The sequence below is a fragment of the Tetrao urogallus genome (assembly GCF_951394365.1).
Source record: "Tetrao urogallus genome assembly, chromosome: 1".
In the NCBI taxonomy this organism is placed as follows: Eukaryota; Metazoa; Chordata; class Aves; order Galliformes; family Phasianidae; genus Tetrao; species Tetrao urogallus.
The window spans coordinates 131,550,670-131,572,911 of NC_136813.1; the positions used below are offsets into that span (position 1 = coordinate 131,550,670).

Below are 22,242 nucleotides of genomic sequence, written 5' to 3' on the forward strand. Positions count from 1 at the left end.
TGTGAAATTATTTAAGAACATAATGAATTACACAGGATAAAGGAAGTTTTTACCACGCTTGTCAGTAATGCTGTTATCAAATTTGCAGTGATTATGATACACTTTTCAGAGTACTGTGTGTGCTCATTCATCTTTTTCTCTGTGATAGATACATGGTTCATTTGGGATCTGTTTGCGTAACCCTATTTGTTTTCATAACAGTACTATGAGACATCACTGCTATTTTAGAGAGAAACGAGGCACTGAAGGGATTAGTGCCTGGCCCAAGGTCAAACAGGAGAGCTTGCAGGCAGAGCAGTGAACAGAAGCTCTTGCTTTGAGTGCCTTCTCAAGACCCTGGACATGAGAAGGCTCTTAATGCCAGGCTGTGTGCCTTCAGTTTTCAGAAAGCTGCTCTCCAGGTGGTGTGTTAGCTGTGGTGAGCAGCCTGCTCCACTCTGCAGTGGGTGAATGACGTGCACAAGGGACACGGCCTTCAAACCATTGCTGATCAAAATAGATCCCCATATTATTATGAAGGATTAGGGATTCAATTGCAAGAGAACACTTTTTCTTTCTGTTATTCTCCATACTTTATACCTTTTCTCTGAGAGCTGGTTGCCTGATTATCATGATTATTCTTAGAGCTGCAAAGTTTGTTTTACTCTCACTCAGTTCCCTCTGCTAGGAACTCATGAGTCCTTGTGGCAGATTAGATTCTGATTTTTCTCTCGATCCCTTTCAGGATCTAGATCCCAGATAGGATCAGTTCAGTGCTTTCACGAAAGTGCAGGTGACACCTGCAAGAACTTTGAAAGCAATATCTCAGTAATTTCATCATCTTTGTGAGGCTGTATTAATACATTGTCTTTCTTCTGATTAGAAAAATATATATATATATGTATATTTATCTGGCATTTTATCCCTAGTAAAACTATCTAATTCAGAATTTCTGTACATTTAGTAGATCATTTTGATGTTGTTTTTTTTTAATCTTCCACTCCTGTTAATTATATGCTCTCAGTTTCCTTTGATGTTGGTCATTTAGTCTGCCTCTTTATTTTAATGCAGTGCAGTTTACCATCCTCTACAGATGAACATCAAGTTTTCCAAGCACTCGAACTTCTCCTTATGTACCAGTTTTTCTGGTGAACTTAATAATTAATAATAAATATTTCATTTTTGTTGTGCCTTTTATTTATTTTCAATGCTTTTTAGAAATACGAGAAACATAATTATGATAGGGATGTGTATCTTGCTGAGTGTGATAATTAATCTCATGACACCCTTTGTGAGGCGAGGCAGCTATTTTCTCAGTGACGTATATAGAATCCTGAGGAACAGAGAGTAAATGTTAAGCCAAATGCAATCCTATAGTCTTATTTTAATAAACCTTACACTGTCACAGTTCTGTGGGTAGTTATCCAGGAGCCCTGATTCTTGCATGTAAACAGCAAAACATCTCTACCTCGTTTGGGACAAACGACCTCCATGTTTGTTGGCAGTCTCCCCTCAACTCTCTTTCAAGTCTCTTTGTTTAGCAGCTAACTGAAAATATCTCTCTTGGGGAATTTGTTTTCTCTCAATCACAGTATTTGTGCTCCAAGTTAGTGTCATAGAGTCATACTCATCTTTTGCCAACTGGTATCTTTCCTGCACATCATGTTTGATAATGAAGAGATGCAGTTGCCAGGTGTTCATTTTGCCGTGGCCAAAGAGATGTCCTAATTTTTGATCATGGGCCAGTATCTTTTTTACTTTGTTCATATTAAATGCTCTTTAAAGTTGCCATCAGATCAAGGCTTTCTGATGGCTTTTAAAGGAAAGTAGCTTTCAGTCCAATTTGACGTTGATCCAATCCCAAATTATGGACTGACACTTATTACATAGAAATGTACTTGAATAATTGTAAAAAGTACGTGATCCATGGTGAGAATTGCAAATCCACAGTGTGCCTCCCCATCACAGATATTTTTGTAAGAAATGGAGGCTAAGCATTGCTAATACTAATCTGATTAAGTAAATTCTGTTCACATTTCTCCTTTTTGTCTTCTAATACACATTTTGGCAGAGAAACATAAATTTCTCATAATGGGATTTCAATAGGGAGATGGTTGACTCTGCGTAATAGCTGAGTCCTCCGAAGGAAACTCATGACTTCACTTGAAATTTGTTCTCTCAGTCCTAGATACTTCATTGTCCCTTTTGGGTGCAGGCAGTTGGTTCTTTTTTGTCTCTTAAAATACAGCCAAAGGAAAGAAGGCACATACCCCAGAATGAGAGGTCCATAGTGTGGGTCTCAAAAAAACATCCAAACTACCACACTAATCTAAAGCTGAGCACTCTGCACCACTCCTGGTGTCCCTGCCAACAGCAATGTGACACTAAAATATTTATAAAGAGACTAAATAGAAAAAAAGTGCTGTGTTAACGAGAGTGCTTCCCAACAATAACACTGCTTATGGTTGTATCCAGTGACTCTTTCATGCTAAGTATTTGCCATATCTTGAACACAGGTTTCCTGTTTTTGATATCAAGATGTTCTTGAAAACACATTGCTCCCTGTTGTTCTATTTTGTTTCGTTGTTTGTTTGTTTATTTTTTTTTGCCAGTGATTGAAAACTAGGGCTGATACTGGTACATCAAAAATTTATATAAAAAAATAGATCAAATCATATTGAATCTTCATCTTTTTTACAAGATCCGGTCTGTAGCATGTTGAAAAAGAGCTTTGGAACCTTTTATTTTTTCTCCCATTGAATAAAAACATTTTCTGTATAATAATAATAATAATAATAATAATAATAATACTCTAGTTCCAGCAAGCTTCTCTGATATATCCAGGTTATTAATAAGTGTGCATCACTGTTGTTCAAAATATTATAGTGGATTTGTTCCAATTTACATGAACTGTATTCCTAAAAGAAAAACAAAATGCAAGGAAGGAAGAAAAAAACACAGGATTTTTCTGATGTCTGTTAGTGAATTAGTGGATACATGTGTGTCAGCAGCAATCTTTAACTTATTTTATAAACTAGTAAATACTTTAAAGCTCAAATGCATAAGCTTTTGTTACCGTATCTGCTCTGATTTAATTCTTAATATTCTGCAGTTACGTGTTCTGTGGATTCTTGTTTTTTTGTTGTTGTTGTTATTTCAAACATCTATTTCTAATTTTCTGTCTCTTTGGATAAGTGCTTTGAAAAGAGCTCATTGCTTATATAGTGTCACATACATGTATTGAGGTAACCACTACTCCATTTGTTGTCCAAAAAAACCCAACTCGTTATATGAGTTGTTCAGTGAGTAAGAAGAACTGATTATTTGCCTCAATGTACTTTTGCTTTTGAATTGCTAATATGTATGAAATTTCAGGAGCGATGTGTGAGGCAGTTACTTTTTACCTTACTAACAATACTCTTTGATATGATTTATTCATTTTCCTCACAGCAATTGTTGGGAGAGCTTTCAGAGGTAATAGAATTACTGCTCTGATATTGAACATCAAAAAATTATTCTTTTGGAGTGTGTAGTTACCAAATTCTGTAGAGCATGCTTGTTTTGTTTGTAGTAGTGAATAGAAATGATGGGATGCATGTGTGGATGTTCTCAGAATATCCAGAATTTCATTAAAAAATGAAAAAATAGCGATGTTAAATTGATTCAAGTATATAATTATTGTGCAGTCTTCAAGAAAATTTGAAGTGTATTTCCCTGTAGTTTCATCTTTAAATTCAGAATTTGAGTGATGCTTCCAGTTTGGTTTCTGTTTTCATTCCAGCATGTAGTAAGTCATTTTGATGAGACTTGTGATTGCAATACAATGTTTCAGAAGCTACATTAATAGCATCTGTTGAGAGCTGTGTGTAATGTTTTGCTATTGCTTCTTCTGGATTGAGATTGCAGTGACATGCAGCTGATGCCTTGGCTTGTAATGAATCCTCTCTACCATGACAAGGGTGATGCTTTTTCTTTGCATGTTGTTTAGGAAGGTCAAGGACACACATGATGGTACACTGTGGGGATAACAATCTAGACATTTGAATTTGTGAACAATCCACAAACTTTTCTATATATTGTATTAATATATTTTATTATCAGTGAAATTCTTAAATTCATTAAGATAATTTTGGGTATGTTGTAGTACATCTATATGTAATAAATTATGGAATGCTTACTAAATACCTATTAAGGCACTGTTTCCACCAAAAGACAGAATTATTAAGTACACATGATACTGCTTGTTCTATTTTATATTCCACGTTTTACTTTTTTGGCATTTGACATTTTAGAAAATGTTTTGTGTCTTTACATCAAAGTACTGGAATACAGAAAACTCAGTCATGATTCTTATTTTTATATTAATTTCTCCACAATATACTGCAGAAAATGAATACAAAATGATCCATATGAATGCCTCTAAATCACTTAAATGCTAAAAACTGAAACAAGAAAGGTTTAATGACAAATGTATTGTAGGACAGTATGTTTGCTTCAGTTGCTAACTGCTGCAATTCAAGTGAAAAAACGATCAAAAGAAGGCAAAATACATTTTTTTTCCTTAGGCTTAATGGAACCTGATTGGATAAATTTTGGACTGGTGTAACTCTGCATTGCTTAGCTATAACAATCCCAGTTCATGTTCACTACAAAGTGTCACTCCCATGGGTTAGATGTGTACCATGCTGGGGATTCCAGTATGATGGCAGTGGTTGACATATAATGAAGTTCTGCTTGTTTTCAGGGCAGTAATGTGCTGTACAGTTTTTAACATATGGCTCCTACAAATATTTCCCCACTTGATCTGCCATAAACCCTCTGCCTCCAAGGAATTAGTGAATGGCATTTCAGGAAGGAGCAAGGAGCCTGGGGAATGTACTCCTCTATTTTCATACCGAAGAAAGCAGACTTCTCATAACTTAAAAATGAAGCATCAGTGCTGAGCAAACAAACTTTAATATTAAAACTTCAAGCTTTGTCAGTCCAAAACCGTAGAGAGGGATCAGTGTTAAAACAGTGAGATGTGGAATTTGAACTGTTGGAAAGAGAAGGCTAGCATAGGTTGCTTATGACCTTCTGGGCTTGTCTGTCACTGGGATTGCTTTGGGAAAATGCACGCCTTTTGCTGCAACCATTTTAAACACAAAGAAGGAGAGGAATTATTCTGCAGAATTAATTTTGAGGCACCTGCCGGCTAGCTATTAACAGCAAGATAATTTGCATGCTGTTGGAACACTTCATAAAGAAGGGAAGAAAAAAAAAAGCCAGCAGCCTTATTCAAAGCACTGTGGTGTTTGTGTTTAATCGCATTGTCGCGCATAGTGCTCATAGAGATAGTTGAAATGGCACAACTCAGTAGGGAGGAGGAGCAGGAATCTCTTAAGCAGTGTCTGAAGTTCAGGACACAATGTGCTACCTCACATTCAGTGGTGTTCCTAAGTTAAACCGTTAGTTAGGCTTAGGAGTGACTGGATGTATTCATTTTTCACTCTTTCTAACAGAACATTTCTAAAACATATGTTTTTATACTGATAAACTCCAGCAATTCAAAATTTTTGGAAGCTCTTCAAAAGAGCCAGATAGTAAAGTTCAGAATTTTAAAACAATTTTACTTATAGAAATCGTCTGCTTGGAAGAAAGAAGCACATTTGAGATTATGCGATTGTTCTGAATTTTATGTCTGAAAGAGAAGTAAAACCATACCAGATCACATTTGGGCAAATTTTATGACTGTATCTGGCAAGGATGACTTTTTGAGCAATAAATGAAATCAGGCGGTACAGAACACCCCAATATTTTCTCCAGAAGCTTTGTCTAAGTTCTTTTCCAAGCTTTGTTGTCGAACTGAGTTTCTCTGCATCTTTTCAGAAACAAAGGACAGACTATGTCGCTAAACAACCTGACCCGGTTCCTGTTACTCCTTCACCGCCTCCGATACCTGCTCCGGTTCCTGCAGCTGTCCCCCTGCCTCCAAGCACCCCAGCACCCATCCCAGTTCCTGTGCCCAAGGCGCCAGCAACTGTCAGCCGCCAAAGCAGCACCTCTAGTGACAGCGGTGGTAGTGTTGCGCGAGACAGCCAGAAGCACAAACAAGTTCCTGTGGACCGTAAGTTTGTCTAAGGAGGAAAGAATGTTTCTCTCCCATCTTTGTATGTCTGTTTTGCTTAATCTTCAAATTCCTTAAGGCCTTATGTTTCAGATAAATATTTAAGAAATGCTTAGATATAAACCCATATTTACAAGACACACGTTCTATGCATAGACAGTTCTTTATACAGTCGTGAAAGTACGTAGGAGCAAAAACAGCCTTGCACCTGTGCCAGTCCTGGAGTACTATGTTCTCACATTCTCTTCTGTTGTGACTATCTAGGATCTTCACTCGGTTTTCAACGCTGCAAATGCTCATGCTGTTATTCGGGGTAATGTACTCTGCCTGCCTGAGTTCACTACTGCATTCTGATTAAATCACTTTTGAAATCAGTTGGGCTCTTTTTACACTTCTCTCCACCATTGTCTAGGGCGTTTACACCTTTCTGAAATACAAATCCAAGGCTTCCAAGGAGGCTTACAGTGGCTGACACATAGAAAACACATTTTAGCGTGTTTAGTGTAGTGTAGGAAATTTGTCTTTATAGCCAGGACCCTTGGTCAAAGTAAGAGCAGCTGGCAGGCCACTGAGCAAATTTATGTGTCCTTGTCTTAGGAGAATTAGAAGATATAATCCGTAGCTCTATTGATGATAACCTGCAGCCAAGCAGTGTGTAGCAGTCATGAAATGTTCTGCTTAAGGTTTGCTTGTAATTATAAACCACGGCTGCTGCTGAAGTTCCCACTCTGAATCAACTGAAAAGTGGTTAAGTTGACAGAATTTCCCTAATCAACAATATCTGTCTTCAGTATACTTGAAGTAATGAAATCGCCTAGCTCAAAATAACAGAAACTTGTTGGCAAGCACTTGCTACAGCTTCTAAACCAGTAGTTCTTAAAATAATGAGGTTTTTTGCTTTTCATGAGTTGACAGCTTTTCTAATCCCCTTCCTTATCAGAAGATCTGATTTCCACCTGAGATGAAAACTGAAACCAAGAGTAGTCCTTTCTGCAGAGGTTCCCTTTCCCTGCACTCCCAGCAGATGGGAAGCATCCCTGCTTGCATACACTCAGCCTGCTGTGGCGTTGCCTGGTGGTACACCAGCTCTCTCTTAGACTCTGAACTCAGGAAGACTCTGAGATTCTTTTCAGCTTTCTCACATGACAGTCTAGCTGGTAATTAAAAGAGCCTCTTGGGAGGAACACACCTCACTGCTGCTTCACAGACAAACTAGGGCCAGCCTCTGCCTTTGGTTTGCCTCCTAAATGAAAACACAAACCTGAGGAATTTTTTACAAAAGATATGGAGTTTGACAGTGAACTTCCCCCCAAATAATTGATCTTGTTAGCTCCATTTGAGATGCTCTTCACATGCTGCAGCAGATGTGCATTTCCTTAAATCCATGATGACTCTCTCTGTCTGCTACAGATAATAAATTTGAAGGTCACTCTGGCTTTAGGCATGGGCTGTGAAGGGTTGCTGTAGACCAAGTGCTTGCAAGGCGTCATCTGCCGCCCCTTAGGTTCCACTCAAGCCAAAGCCTTGCTTGATGTCTGTAACATCACCAGGGGTTTAGACTCAAGCCCATTGAACGTCAGGTGCCTAGATCCCCAGAAAATTCCTGCCCCTACAACAGTTGTGGACAACCCTTCCCAATCAGTTGCAGGGAATGTGCACTGTAGCAGCCACCTCTACTGAGTGCATTTTGTTTGTTTGTGATAATGCATCTAACAATAGCAAGAATTTGTTATCTAACAGCTAAATATTTGTCTTCTGATACAGTCCTGGTAGAGATAAAACCTAAGTCTTCCAAAATCCGTGTAAATAGAGACACAATAGCAATTTTCTTGCACTCTTCCTGTCTGGGAGAGTAACTGGTGCATACTACAATAACATTGTCCAAAGTCTTTATTTGTATATCACTGAGCATGTCATTTTGGCTTCCAATTCATACTTTGGAAAACAAAAATACAGATAGGGTCTGCATGCTTCAGATATTTTGCTGGAGATACTTTGTCCACTTTCAGGTTGGGGCCTAGGGCTATTTTATAAAAGAAGAAAATAGTTAAAACATGGATTTTTCTTTTGTAATCTAACTTGTGATTAGAAAAAAAACAAAACCACATTGTTTTTATTCATGTAACTGGCAAGAGGGATGAGTCCCTGGAGGATTCTTGTGAAAATATACAATGAAATGAGAGATTGAAACATTTTTGCATTCTTATTGTTTTTCCATGTAGTGCTGTATCATTTTCCCCTGTTGCCATCAAGTGTAACGGGAAGAAAGGAAAACTTTTGCCATCCGAATGCATCAGAAAAGTTAATGTAGTTACTCTTTGTGCAGCAAAAATGTTAATGTAGTCATTGTGAATCAAACTGAGAATGTGGAATAGTAACAACTGAAAATACCTTGTTAAGGAAATTGAGATTTTTCTAGATCATTTAAAAGTTGACGTCAGGTCTTTCTGTAGTAATACCAGAGTTAATGCATGATGAGATTGTGTAAAATCAGTACATTCTCTGTCTCTGAAGATGCTTACACTATTTCAGATTCTACCTATTTTTGTGAAAATTTCCTTAGAACATTTTTTCTGCATTGAAAAATATATTTGGCATTCTGGTTTGTTGTATGCTACTGACCAACAATGAAACTAAATACTTCAGGCAAAAGGGTTCTGTGTAAATTTACACAGTTTGATTTCAATGAAAAAAATAGTCTTACCCCAGTTTCATTATCTCTAGTGTAGTAAACTAATTCATTATTTATTCTTTTTAAAGCTAAGAATGGCTTTGTTTCCATCAACTACCACTACATTACTGAGGCTCGGAGTGAATTCAAGTTATTTTTTGTGGTCTTCTCTTAAAATCCTTTAAAAATTGGATTACTATAGTAAAGTATTAGGCTTAAGGCAGTATGTCTCAGCAGTGGTAAATTTTTTTTTTTTTGTCTCATCTTGATTTGTACTAAGAAGTTGTGATGACTTTCCAGAGTGGAAACAATCTTTTATTTTCTTCCTCATGTTTTTATTTTCATTTTTAAAACATTATTAAATTTATGTTGGAAGAAATTCAAACTATGGCAATTGAACAGTCCAGCCATCTTTGCCCATTTTCCAGCTTGAGTGCTAAACTGCTCTGTCTACTTCTGCAACACCAAGTTTCTCTCTTCTTTCTGGGGTCTCAGTTGAATGTATATATTTATTATGTTTTGATTGGTAAAGGCAGGAGTGGGAATACTGAAGTCTTCCCTGGGGAACAAGGTGAATAATAACTCAGCCAGAGCTAATGAATAGATCTTTAAAGAAAAAAAAAAAAAGAAAAAAAAGAAAAAAAAAGAAAGTATAAGATTTAAATTAGAGCGTAGGAAATAACCTTGCCTTGATAAAGCACTCTTGAGAGTAACTCTTGTGGGGCACCTTTCTCTCCAGGCAGGAAATCTCAGATGGAAGAGGTGCAGGATGAACTCGTTCACCGGCTCACCATTGGCCGCAGCAATGCCCAGAGGAAGTTCCATGTGCCACGGCCAAACATCCCAGTAGTGAACATCACATACGACTCCTCGCCTGAGGATGTGAAAGCATGGCTGCAGTCCAAAGGATTCAACCCTGTGTAAGTTTGAGGACAAATCTGAGAGTTATTAGAAGAATTCTCCTTACAGTTAGTTGGGTATGGTCTGACTGCTTTTTAAAATCAAGAAGATTTCAGAAGAGCAAGATACTCTTGGAAAAAAATAATGTTTTAGCAAATATGTCTATTTCTACCTCATAGTTATTTATAGAGAGATATATATCTGAAAAAAATGTGTGCACATTAGCCTCCACCAAAAGGTACTGGCTATGACATGTATGAATCAACTTCAGTTGTCCTGTTGCTTGCAGTTTTATCTTGATTTGGTAACTCTACTTGAAGTGATGATAGGTGGAGACTTCTTCTTCTTCTTTGGACAGCAATTTCTTATTTATTTCTTGCTTGTTCCTTGTGACCCCAGGACTGTGAACAGCCTTGGTGTGCTGACTGGAGCTCAGCTTTTCTCCCTCAATAAAGAGGAACTGAGGACTGTTTGCCCAGAAGGGTCTAGAGTCTACAGCCAAATTACGGTACAGAAGTCTGCTTTGGAGGTATGTATAACTCTTCCTAATACTCTAATGCTGGCTCACTGATATCTAGGATATATGATTCAAGTCATCATTTTTGAATATGTGGAAGAGCTCTTTCTGCAAGATATGTTTTTTTTTCCCTCAGTTCTCATCATGTTGATATGCATCATTTGTACCTGGGTTATTTGGTATTACTGCATTGAGCAGCATTCCTCAAAACATTGGGTGGGATGTCTCCACACTTCTAAAGGGGTCCACAAAGCATTAGAAGAAGTACACGGTGGTACTTAAGCTTAAGTGCATCTTCATTGGTGGATCCTAAGTGTAGCAAAACATGCTCAACAGCGTGCTAGCAGAATTACCGAGCCATGGAAATATGTACAGTACTTCTATGCTCATTGCTCATTACACTGGTATTGTTCCTTAAAAAATTAAAAGCTAGGATTAAGAATTGCCCTAGGAAGAATGTTTACCAGTTTAAAACCAGAAAACAGCTATATTTTTTATTTTATTTTTTTCTTTTTAACTTGATGCAGGAAGTAGAAAAATAGGCTAGATAATGTCTAGAGATGAGACTAGTCCACAGAGAAGCTTCAGTCTTCAAATCCTGTTTAAAGGAAAATTAATATGTATGTATATTTATTTATCTCATCAGAAAGCTGGAACTACTTTCCAGCTTTCCTTAAAGAAATTTCCTTAAAGAATTTGAACTTCAACCGCCAGATCTATTTTAAAAGAGAAGTTTAAGATGATGCATATTTTACAATTTACCTGATCAGCATGGACCAGAGTGCATTGCTATTAACACTATCAAAATTGCTTCAAGTCTTAATTTCATGTTAGGAATATGTTGCTAACTCCAATGCAATCCATTATTTCCTATTGAGTAGGCATGTATATACTTCAGCTTCTCTCGAATGTCTACAGTCTTAAGTTTCATGAAGAAAGTCCCCATGTATGGAAGTACAAAATCATCAGAAGTCAAATTTACTTCCATATCACTATTAATAAATGTTATTGTTTAGAAATTTAAGTAGGGTTAGGTTTTTTTTCCTTTTTCTTAAATACACAGTTTCTGGCCAATATGCTTCAGAATGTGATCAGAGGAGCAATGTAAACATCTCAGAGATGTAGTCTTGATGGTGGAGATCCAGGAGGTGAGAGTTTGACACTGCACCTGGAAGAACATTTCTTGTAAAGAGCTGTCTGTCCTGCCAAAGGACTTGGTGGCATCCTGTAGAGTGTAAAGCTAACTTCATGATTGTGTTAGACTTGTTTGTGGGGTTCTGCCTCCAAATCTTGAAAAGCACTCCTTGCTACAGTGGCAGAAGTTAGGCTGAAAACCACAGATGCATGGGATTGTAGAGGTCTGGCCTTTCCTTCTTTGTGATGTTTTTCTGCTTACCTCAGTTAGGCTTTACTCTGCAGGAAACTTAGCAGTAAAAACTTGCCCAGTGTTAATAAGTGGGTCCTGAGAATTTACCAAGGTTGTTGGATTTTGTTAGTGAAAAGGTAATGCAAATATTTATTTCTACCTTAATTATTTGAGGTTTAACTGATGATTTTCACAACTGAAGAAATTTTTGATTACAGCGTGTTTGCTGTGTTGTCTGGAACACAAAGGCACATCTTCCTTTCTGTCAATATTTTGTATTTCATGTATCATGTCATTTGTAATATCTGAATTTCATATTGCAAGTCTCAGAAAAGCTGTCCATCTCTGTTTAAGATAATCTATAGGAATGTGCATGATGAATAAGTCCCAAAAAGTCTAACAGTGAGTCAGGAAACATGGGCTCATGTCCTCCAAGCAAGGTTATTTTTTACTGGTCAAACTAGAATCATTTCCAATTACAGAAGCATTTAAGTGCACATGTACTTTTCATACCAGTGTCAGACCTATTATACAGCAAGGAAAAACAGAATGCTTTCTATAAGTATGATTATGGCCTTGACCACAGTAATTGTCCTACACAATTAATCAGTGACAACTTCTCATGAAGTTCTGTAGCTCTGGCATTCTTTCCCTAGTACTTTGGTATCATATTTCTGTAAATGTCCTGTGTGCTATGCATAAATAACAATAATGGCCAAGAGAAAAGAAACCCATATGCTGTCTACCATTACAGAACTCCCTGCCTCATCTATGCTTGTTATTTGTAGCCAGGAATTTCCATGAGTGCTCCTTGATTCATACAGTTTCTGCAGGTCAATGAAAGCCCCGTCTCTCAAATTTGGGCCTGCATTCCCTGATACTGAAAACCAGACCCTTGCCTGTATGCAGCTGCATTTTTTGTTTGTTTTTTTAAGTTCTTCAGCCTTAGGTGGAGGAATTAAGTATTCTGAAATTGGAGTTCCAATTCCAATTGTTATTGGAATTTAGTCATGTTATCTTTATGAGGACTCCATTTAAACCTGAATCCAAACCACTTTAAAACATCAAAGGCAGCAAGACTCCTCTCAGAGTTTTGTGGCCCCAGTATAAACATGACAAAGGAGCAGACCATGAATGTAGTGGAGATGTTTGGGGTTTGGCAGCTTTCTAAGTCTGGCCAAGCAAAACCAAAAAGAAAACTCTGCATGAGATCAGTGTGTCAGAGAGCAAAACAGCTGGACATAGCTAGGGCCAAACACCATTTCTGTCCAAGAAGATGGTGGTTGCAAGTAGCAGCATCTCAGGAGGAGGCAGACTGAGATGCTCCATACACCTTGTACTGATTGGGAATGCCTTCTAGGGAGCTTTTGTTCAGGATTGCTCCATAATGTTGAAGTTCACTTTGTATGCAAACTACAGAGCATTTTACCCAATTGGCGGCCAGTCAGCTGTGTGGATTAACTTTTTCTCTGCAAATTGAAAATGTTAATAGTTGCAGTGATCATTAGATCTTGTGTGTGCATTTCTTCAAATATTGAGGAGCTCTGGGCATGAAGAACATTAATCAGAAGATAAGCGTAGAGATAAAATATCCTGAACATTGGCTTTGTCATCTCTGCGGTGGGAAAACTTCAAGTCCACATTCCTGTTGTTTTCCTACTCCATCTATGGAAAGCATGGGAACACATGAAAATAGTTTTTATCTAGTCCATGCATCAAATTGCTTGTTCTCTGGGGCACCTGGTTGTAAGGAGCAATACAGACATAGAAATGTGATGGACCAATGGAGCTTTTCACTGAGACAGTGGTGTAAGGTGCTGGAGCAGGCTGCCCAGAGAGGCTGTGGATGCCCCCCTCTCTGTGGAGTTGTTCAAGGCTAGGTTGGATGGGGCTTTGGGCAGCCTTGTCTAGTGCCTGATGTCAGTCCCATGTCAGTGGGAGTCATTGTCTAGTGCCTCCCTTGTCAGTCCCATGGCAGGGGGTTGGAATGACATGATCTTTGAGATGTCTTCCAACTCAGGCCATTTCACGGTTCTATCATTGCTTTTGTTGATTCTGATTTCAGCAGTCTGAGTCTAAAGAGTGTAAAATTTACTGGCTTACTGATACCTCATGATTTGGTTAGAGACTAAGCTGAGTAAATCAGCAGAGCTGAAGTCTAACAGTCTGTTCAAAGAATTGTGTTCCCCAAAACAGCCCTGGGCTGCTGAGCTATGCTGTGCCCTGTGTCAGCAGGATGTGCCTGTTGTGTTGAGGCGTGTGTTGTATTGCAGTTGCTTTTCAAGCCCATCAGTCAGGTTTTTACTGATGTTATCAGGAAGATAAACTGTTGCAGCCATGGAAGCTCAGTTCTTTGCAGAAAAAAAGAAATCTATGTGACCTTTGATAAAGCAAGCTTTGATAAAGCAAGCTTGCTAATGTTCTTTATGCATTACTTCAGTAAAGTGCAGCTACTGTGCTTGCTCTGTATCTGGAAGTGGGCAAGGATAAGATGAATGAAGACAATTCCAGGTGGTCTATCACCTTCAGGGAGTTAGTTATGTGCCCCCTGCTTTCTACTCTCACTCAGGGAGAAGGGGAGAGAACAATGGTACTTTAGCTAGGATAAGTCCCTCTCTCTCTTCAGATGCCCAACCTGTCTGCCAGGTCATGGCATCAAATAATGCACTGTAATAGACCTAATGGGATAAATCTAAATTAAATTTCCTGTCATGAGATAAATTCTAAGAGAAAATTGAAGAATCAGTTGAAGGATGTTTTCCCAATAACAGTCCAGAAATTTATTTCACAAGTTTCAAAAACAGTTTCTGTTTCTTTAGTGAGGGGATATTTGGGAAGCTAGAGTTTAAGCTTAGAAGGTTGTGCTCCAGGCAAGTAACACAGCAGTGATATAGATCTTATTCCATACTCTCCTAGCTTTATTCAAAGTTGTGTGCTTTGTAATGTTATGCTCTATTGTATGTGCATCCTGGCCTTGTTAATAACTTAATTTATGTTTTCAAAGAAATCTATTTGACTTAGCTCTTCAGAACTGTTCTTTCACCCTGACTGTGAAATTAAGCCTTGTCCTCAGAATGCTGTTCTCGGGCAACATGGATACATTAATAGGATTCAATTCTTATTACTGTGCTCTGGGTTTTAGTACTGCATCTTTGATCAGCAAATGCTTGATGTCACACGGTGTGATGTAGAATACTAAGATTAGTAATCCAAATCCTCACTAAGGCCTTGGCTGTGCAAATCCATGGGCATGCATAAATTTAGTGGTGACATAGATCTAGAAGCCCAAGGTTTTTTGTGCTTTAATTTCTAAATACAATTGCCATGATTTTTAAGTACTCGGGTGAAATCCTAGCAAATTCGGTGGACTTTAATTCTGTATTTAGGCCGTGTTTCATTCCATGAGTATCCAATGCTAATGGGGTCTTGCATGAGAGGTAATGGTACCCAGCAGTGTTAAAAATCAAGCTGGTTAACAGTTTATAGGCTCTTTTCTGATCTACATTTAGGAATAGCGTAAATGTTTCTGTTTTCCGAATGTCACATAACCAGATTCTTAGTGCATTTTTAGTGGCGGAGCTACAAGATATGTTTAACTTGCTCAAACATCTGTCTTAATAAAATGCTGTCAGTAGAACTTCATCTTTTGTCAAAATCACAGATTAACAGCTCTTCTTTTTTCTTTCTTTGCAGGCTAACAGTGGCAGTTCAGAACTGCAAGAAATTATGAGAAGACGACAAGAAAAAATCAGTGCAGCTGCATCAGATTCAGGTGTGGAGTCTTTTGATGAAGGAAGCAGCCACTAAAAGTCTTTCCTCTTTTCTTTAGCTCCACTGACCATAGCATTATACAGTCCAGCTTTGCTTTAGTGAAGGGGAATGTCTTATTACTCTGTAAAAATACATAACTAGCCAACATAAAGAAAACTTACAGTAGTATCTGCAGAAGTACTTGCTGCTGGCTTCTCATCATTAAAAATGAAAATGAGAAATCCAATGTAAGTTACTGACAGGTGAAACTATTGGCACTAGAGTCACTTATACCCAAAGACAAGCCTTGGCTTTATGGAATTAACATTTCAGTGACAGGTAAACTGGAATGTATTTTTATTTTTGATCCATCCTAGGAGACTTGAGCCAGCAATAAAAAGCATTTGAACTCTTTAGTAATAATATAGTTCTGAATTCCATCGCCAGCTGTAGTTTGCAACTATGTCTTTCTTACAGTGCATTCAGCTGCAGGATGTTTAGTTGATGCCAGCAATTAAAGAGGTAATGTTTAGGGTATGAACAGCAGCCCAGCATAGACTGAATCTTTCTTGCATTGCTCCCAAGGTATTTTATTACTAATGACGCTGTTTATACCAAAATAATACTCTGTACTTTGATTTTATCAATACTTCACTTGTGATGAACAATAATATTGCACAAGAAGGAATTAATAGAAAGTAGTAACACAACTCAGCTGAAAGAGGGGATCAGATCTGCTGTAGGTAGCCATGAAACAATTCTCATTATTTTTTTTAATACACTTGCCTTTTTTGTTTGTAACTTAACCTGTCGGAGGAACAGTGTATAATCTAGACTTTGCTTGTTGATCCCAGACGTCAGTTTTTCCATATGTAAAAAGCTGTTGTTCCTTTATGAATGTAATCTTTTGGAAAATTGGATTCCTGGAGTCAAAAGGGAGAGAAAAGGAAGCGACCCTTCCAATAAATATTATTTTTGAAGATGCGATGATTTTTGTCACAAAAATGTTCTGTTACTTCAAATGGTGTTGTGATTTTATATATAATATATGTATTATATATAATATATAATATCACTTAATTTAGACAAATTTAATCATCTAGTTTGATTAAGTTTCATAGTGCCTTTTCCACATGAATCAGCTTAAAGTCTGCAATAAACAGTATTTCTTGTCTGTTAAATAGTTGTATCTTTGTGGCTACAAAGATGGTATTGAAATAAGAAAGTGTTCTTGATTTTTGCCATTAGTTTGCTTTTCCTCTGTGTACAAGAAAAAAAAAAAAAAAAGAATCCTATTCATTTTTTTCATAAAAGAAATTAAAATCTTAATAAAGGTGTTTAGTGCCATTTATTGTAAATGTCCTTACAAATACTATTTCTGTGTGTTGGTTATGTGTCAGTTTATATATTTAGTCTGGTTAAAAGCACATATGACACCTGTCATTTAAATGTGGTCTTAGTCAGAAGTGGTTCTGAAAGTGAAGAGTCCCAAACTTAAGGCTCCAAATACAACAGCAATTGCCAAGAAGAGGATTTCTGTCTTACCCTCTGAAAGAAATGTGACTCCCCTATCACATGCTCCCTAGTGGAGGCATTTGAACCAGAACACATTCGTGAAGACTGCATCCATTCAACCTATACACACAACTTTACGGGAGAAAGTTGACTGTCTCACTGCCCAACTTGTCATTAAAAGTCAGGTCTGGTCCTCCCAAGATTTGAACTACTCTCTAAGCCATATTTTAAATTTTCTTTCCTGCACCCTCACTTGTATGCATCCATATCTATCCAGCCCAATGTGTTTGCTGTACAGCAGTCCCCTTCACTGCGTGATGAATGACTAACTACATAAAGTCTCAGACTGTTCTTGCATAGATACTGCTTGTAAGTACAGGAGTAAGAAACTTAAAAAGATCTTTGAAACCTGGACATAAAAATTAAAGCACTCTTTTCACGTGGAAAGTACGTCTGATATCATAAAAGCTATAGTGATGGCTTCGTGCACCTCTCTTTTCCTGTTAGGTACCAAAATACAAAGCCAGTTCTCATACTCACTGTAACTTTTTTCTTGCATTGAACATACAGATTTGCTTTTGCTCAGAAGAAGCCACCTCCTTAGACTTTATGTAGTTTGGTACACAAAAGTGTTAGAAGAAGCCCCATATACCTTCTCTGAAAGAAAAGAGGTGGCTTCTCAGCTGTTTTTGTAGTTGGTAGTTATTTTTAATCTGAATGCTGTCAGTATTCTCTGAGATCTTTGGAGACACCTGGGAGGAAAACAGGAAGACCCTTCTGTGTAAGCAGAATAATCTGTATGTTTTGTTTCCCTTGATTTTGTTTTTTTTCTGCGTTTTTTAAATATTTTTTTAAATTAACTGCTAACGATTAACCAAGCCAGTAAAGCTTGAAGCTGAATTTTACACTTCAATATTGCTGGATTAGACTGTATGACTTCTATGTAACAATCTGTGAAATTTAAGTGATGTTTAAGCAGATATTTCCCTTTTTCCTGGAATTTTCTTAATGGTTTAAGGCACTCCAGAGAGCTTCATACCTCCACTGCACAGTTTTTGAGTTTACAGCCTGGTGGCAGTTATGAGAAAGTAAAAGGAGGTTTGATTTAGGTTAGGAAAACGAAAATAAATAATTTTCTTCAAAATTCTCCATGTCTTAGAGGAAAATGAAATTGTCAAATGCAACATTTCATTCCAAATGTCTTCTTGAGGCTTTGAGCAGTGTGCTGTGATTTTTTTTTTTTTAAACAATAATGTTTTAGAGAGATACACTGCGTGAAAAGTGTATAATGGTGTGGAGGAGTTTTGGCATCCCATGCTTACTCAGCAGTTCTATGCTTTCTTTTTACACACGGTGTAACAGCAGTCACTTCTGTCCACTTCTTTAGTTAGATTGCTTCCATGAAAAGGTAAAGCTGGCTGTAGAGAATGTTGATTCATGCTGAAGGCTCTGCATGCTTCTTTTGAGCCATACTGTCTCTCAGACACTCCTATTGCTTTAGAGGTGCTGTTGAAGGCCAGGAGAAGTGGTACTTCCATCCCAACACACACACTTATGCAGGTTTGCACAATATATGAGTTAGGAAAAGATATTTTGTCTGAAGAAGGGGGTTTTTGTTTGTTTGATCTTAATAACAATTGACTTTGTGAAGTTGCAACCTGTAACAATCAGAAAGATCAGCGTGGTGGAATGGTGATGTAAGAGGTGTAATGGCAAGTGGATCAGCACAATAGGAAGATGTTACAAAGGAAAAGTGCTCCTGCCACAAGGGAGGGATCTCCGACCAGAGATCCTTCTGCAGTGGCAGACAGCCCTTAAATAAGGTTTAAGAGAGGTGCAGCCAGGCTCCACCCCTTCTGGTCACACAGGTGAATTGCTTTCACCTTCCCAGGGCTGACTGGGTCTTTTCCCCAGGCGCTCAATCAGTGGTTCAGGCCATGACTCAACAGTTCCCATACACAATCTGCTAACATGTAAGTGGCATACCTTTTGACAAGCATTCAAAATTCAGGCTATTCAGGTAGTATAGTTAGCAACAGTGTGATGTTGGCAAGCTACCTTGTACTTTGTTATGGTCAGCCAAGACTCAGTTACAGCCAGCTCGCACTGTAATTGTTTGTGTGCGTATCAGTGTTTTAAAAGTAGCCTGGATACTCTGGGCTATGATACAGAATAAACGTAGAATCAGTGGGCAAGGCACAGAGGGCAGTCGATGAGAAAGCAAGAGCATTTGTACCTTTGTGGATTTGTTCTTTTTTATACCTGCTAGAAGTTCTCTAGAGGGGTGTGAACATGTTTTCTAAATAAGCAGTGATGACACTGTGAAATATAAACCAACAAAAAGGCACGGTCTGGACTGTCAAGTGCTCTTTTATCATTCTTGCTTCTGTTCAAATTAGGTCAGCAAATCATGGCCATTCCCAGTTACACGGCAGGCCCTCCAGCTGAAATGCACTTGTGAAGGAACAGAAACAACAGTATTATTGAAGCTTTCTTATTAGCAGCCTACCCCCTAAAGATGCCTCCCCGCCCATTTGCATCCATTTCCAGGCTTCCTATTTAAAGCCATGTCAGCCCTGCTTTGGGGATGGACATAGTGGAAACTGTCAAATGTGAAGTGTGCACTTCTTCACCTCACATTTAATAATCAGAGGTAGAGTCTTGTTTCTTTCAGTACTCTTCAAAAGGACCTGATTTATTTAAGGGTTGTGTTATCTATGCATTTTTGCATTGCTCATGTGGGAGAATTTGAAGGAAGTTTTCCATTATAGCTATTACCGAGAGGGAGTAGATATTAAAGAAATACACACTTATTAATCAGCTGAAGGAATAGCACTTTAAAAAATAAATAAACCCATTGTCATCTAAAGGAGGATATCAGGTTCCTGAAATTGGCTGAGCTACCACCTCTGGTACGCTGGCTGTGCAGTGAATACAAAGTATGTGTGAGTGCACTTGCTATTTTGCTGACAGTGACTTCTTCACAGGTAAGCAATCCAGTGTGTTTACTTTCAGTTCAAGTTTGTTTTGTTTACATTGAGTTACCATTGCTGCTAACTTCCAATGAGGTGACAAAAAGCAACAGGCTACAAAATGCCATCAAACATCCATTCTGACAGCATCCATGTCATCACAATACACAATGATGTACTGGAATTATACAAAGACAAAAAAATATATATAGCTAATTATTCTGACTAGAACTGAAACTGACAGCAAAAAGGAAAAGAGCCCATCGCCTTGACCCGACATCCCTGCAGGAATCTGTCCCGATGCTTTGGCAGCCTCATAGCAATAAAGCAATAACCATATCCCTTCACATGCCAAAAAAAGAAAACATTTTTGTAACACCGTGAATTCCTGGCTCGGAAAAATAGTTACATCCATTAAAGCACATTTTTTTTTTAACCCAACCTGAATCAGCTTCACATTTTTACACAGGTTTAATACTTAGTAAAAATAATAAACAAATGAGGGGTATAGGCACCATAAATTGCTCAGACAGTTAGATGCTATAGAAATGGAGTCAAAGCTACCTCAGCTGCGCTTGGATTAGATTGATCTAAGAAAAAATAACCTTCACAGTGGCATCACTGAAAAGGTTGGAGAAAAGAGCAATATCTCTGCTTTATTCCTAGCAGCACTGTCACAAACCACAATGACCCCGTTCCTCAGCTGCCTGCTTCAGCTTCGGGCTCCATGGTCTGCATTTCCGAAGGTCAGTCTATTTCTTGGGTCTTGCATTTCCCCAGGCCCCAAGCAGAGAATGTCAGGGCTGCAGAAAACAGTTCAATCCAGGTACCCAGCACCCCTGTCCCCCTCTTTCACAATCTCCATATTTCTTCATGTATGTTCATGCCTTGCTATTCACTAATGAGGTATTATTAGATACTAACAATGCCTGCTCTCCTATGGACATTAGCACAGACCAGTGACACATGAAGAAAGGTCTTCATTCAACCCTTAAAAAAATATTGCACTTACTTACTTACTTTAACCTTAAGCCCAACCTGCACAGAAACAAATAAAATAACTGAAAGTATCAAACAAGAAAACCCAATGTTCTGGAGCACTCTATTTTATGCACATCTTATAGTGTCTTTTCCTTCATGTTGTTCAGTTGAATTTGGTCCAGTATTTAAAAAAATGTCCAGAAATTAAAACAGTTCAAAAGACACTGCAGGCTTGTTAAGGCTTTTTCTCCCCAGTGCTTCTGAAAGTTAAAGTTTCTGTTCTCATTGGCCGCGTACCCAAGGCAGCGGTCTCTCATGGTGGTTCAAGCCACCAAAAGAAAAAAAATCGGAAGCGAGGGAAGATGGGTGTGCTTCATGGTCTCACCTGGAACAAAAGAACAGGGAGAGAACACGTTAGAACTAGATTAGGAAATACACAGAGATCTTGGTATGTAGTTCTACCAGACGTCCATACAGAGGCCTGACTGTATAATGAGGCTCTGGCACTCTTTTTAAATGGTGAATTCCCTACAGGTGGGCAAGTGAGGCCCGTGCAAAGTCTTGGGTGTGTTTCATGAGCAGGGGAATGACACACACAGATGCTGATACAGGTGCCAGTGCAGATGGCTAGTGCCTGTCATGACTGTCCATGAGGTAGCTGAGAATCCACTTTGTGTCAGCAGCATGCAGCTTCCTCCTTCACCCAAAAACAAATGTTAAGGTTATGGCTGGCTTATTACTGCCACCTAATGAACTAAAGCTCACTAGCTGAGGCAGGGCCATGTGTCCTCACAGAGTGAGCCCGAAGCGAAAGGAAATGTTCTTGCGTCATCGACAGAAAACCCCAAAGCACTGCTTGGTGCGCTGCTGGGGACCATGCCATGCTGTTGCCTGCACTGAGGCAGTCCCTGGGGCCTGGTGGAAAAGCACAGTGGTGGCCCCTGCTCACAGCAGTGAGTTCTCCTATTCCCTAGCTCCCAGCATTCCCTACTGGAGCTCCTGAGTTCCTTCACTCCTTAGGAAGCCCTGCTGACATGCCAGCAGTGTTGGCAACCCAACCCAAACCGTCAGATGGCCTTGGTAACCTGCAGCTGGGAGTGATGTGAGGACAGTATAAATTCTCCCTCTGCCTGAACCCTTCACTCACTGCAGGGTGTAGGAGGACAAGCGGAGTGAGAGCTTCAGTTAAATCCTTAGAATTTCAGGATTCTCTAATTCTTTGAACATGTGAGCCAACAAACCCTTACACTGCCAAGGGAAGTACAGTGAGTTATTTAATGCAAGAGTCTGAGGGGATTTTGCTTGCACTCTCCATTGAAAATCCCCTCAGAGCAGAGAGAAGCCTAGGAAGAAAGTCCCAAGCAAAGCTTCTTCAGCGTGAGAAGCATACAGCCATAATGTGATGATGGTTGCTACCAAGCAGCGGGGATGCTTAGCTCTGTGCTTCACACAAGGCTTCCTGGACTTACCGCCTGGGACTCCAAA

General features: G+C 38.7%; 1 protein-coding gene across 3 annotated transcripts in view; it reads left to right on the forward strand.

Annotated features, from left to right (window-relative positions):
• The window catches only part of EPS8 (EGFR pathway substrate 8, signaling adaptor), a gene marked incomplete at both ends in the record, with an annotated part of 53,304 nt that extends 37,958 nt beyond the window's left edge, over window positions 1-15,346 (forward strand). For 2 of the 3 annotated variants that reach the window (XM_079534888.1, XM_079534889.1), the window contains 4 exons: window positions 5,848-6,085; window positions 9,496-9,676; window positions 10,056-10,185; window positions 15,233-15,346. In XM_079534888.1, coding sequence (XP_079391014.1) covers window positions 5,848-6,085; window positions 9,496-9,676; window positions 10,056-10,185; window positions 15,233-15,346 — 663 coding nt within the window. Of the gene's footprint in view, window positions 1-3,429; window positions 3,454-5,847; window positions 6,086-9,495; window positions 9,677-10,055; window positions 10,186-15,232 lie in introns of all 3 variants that reach the window. The other variant, XM_079534887.1, reaches the window with a different exon arrangement.
• Between the last annotated feature and the right edge of the window lie 6,896 nt (window positions 15,347-22,242).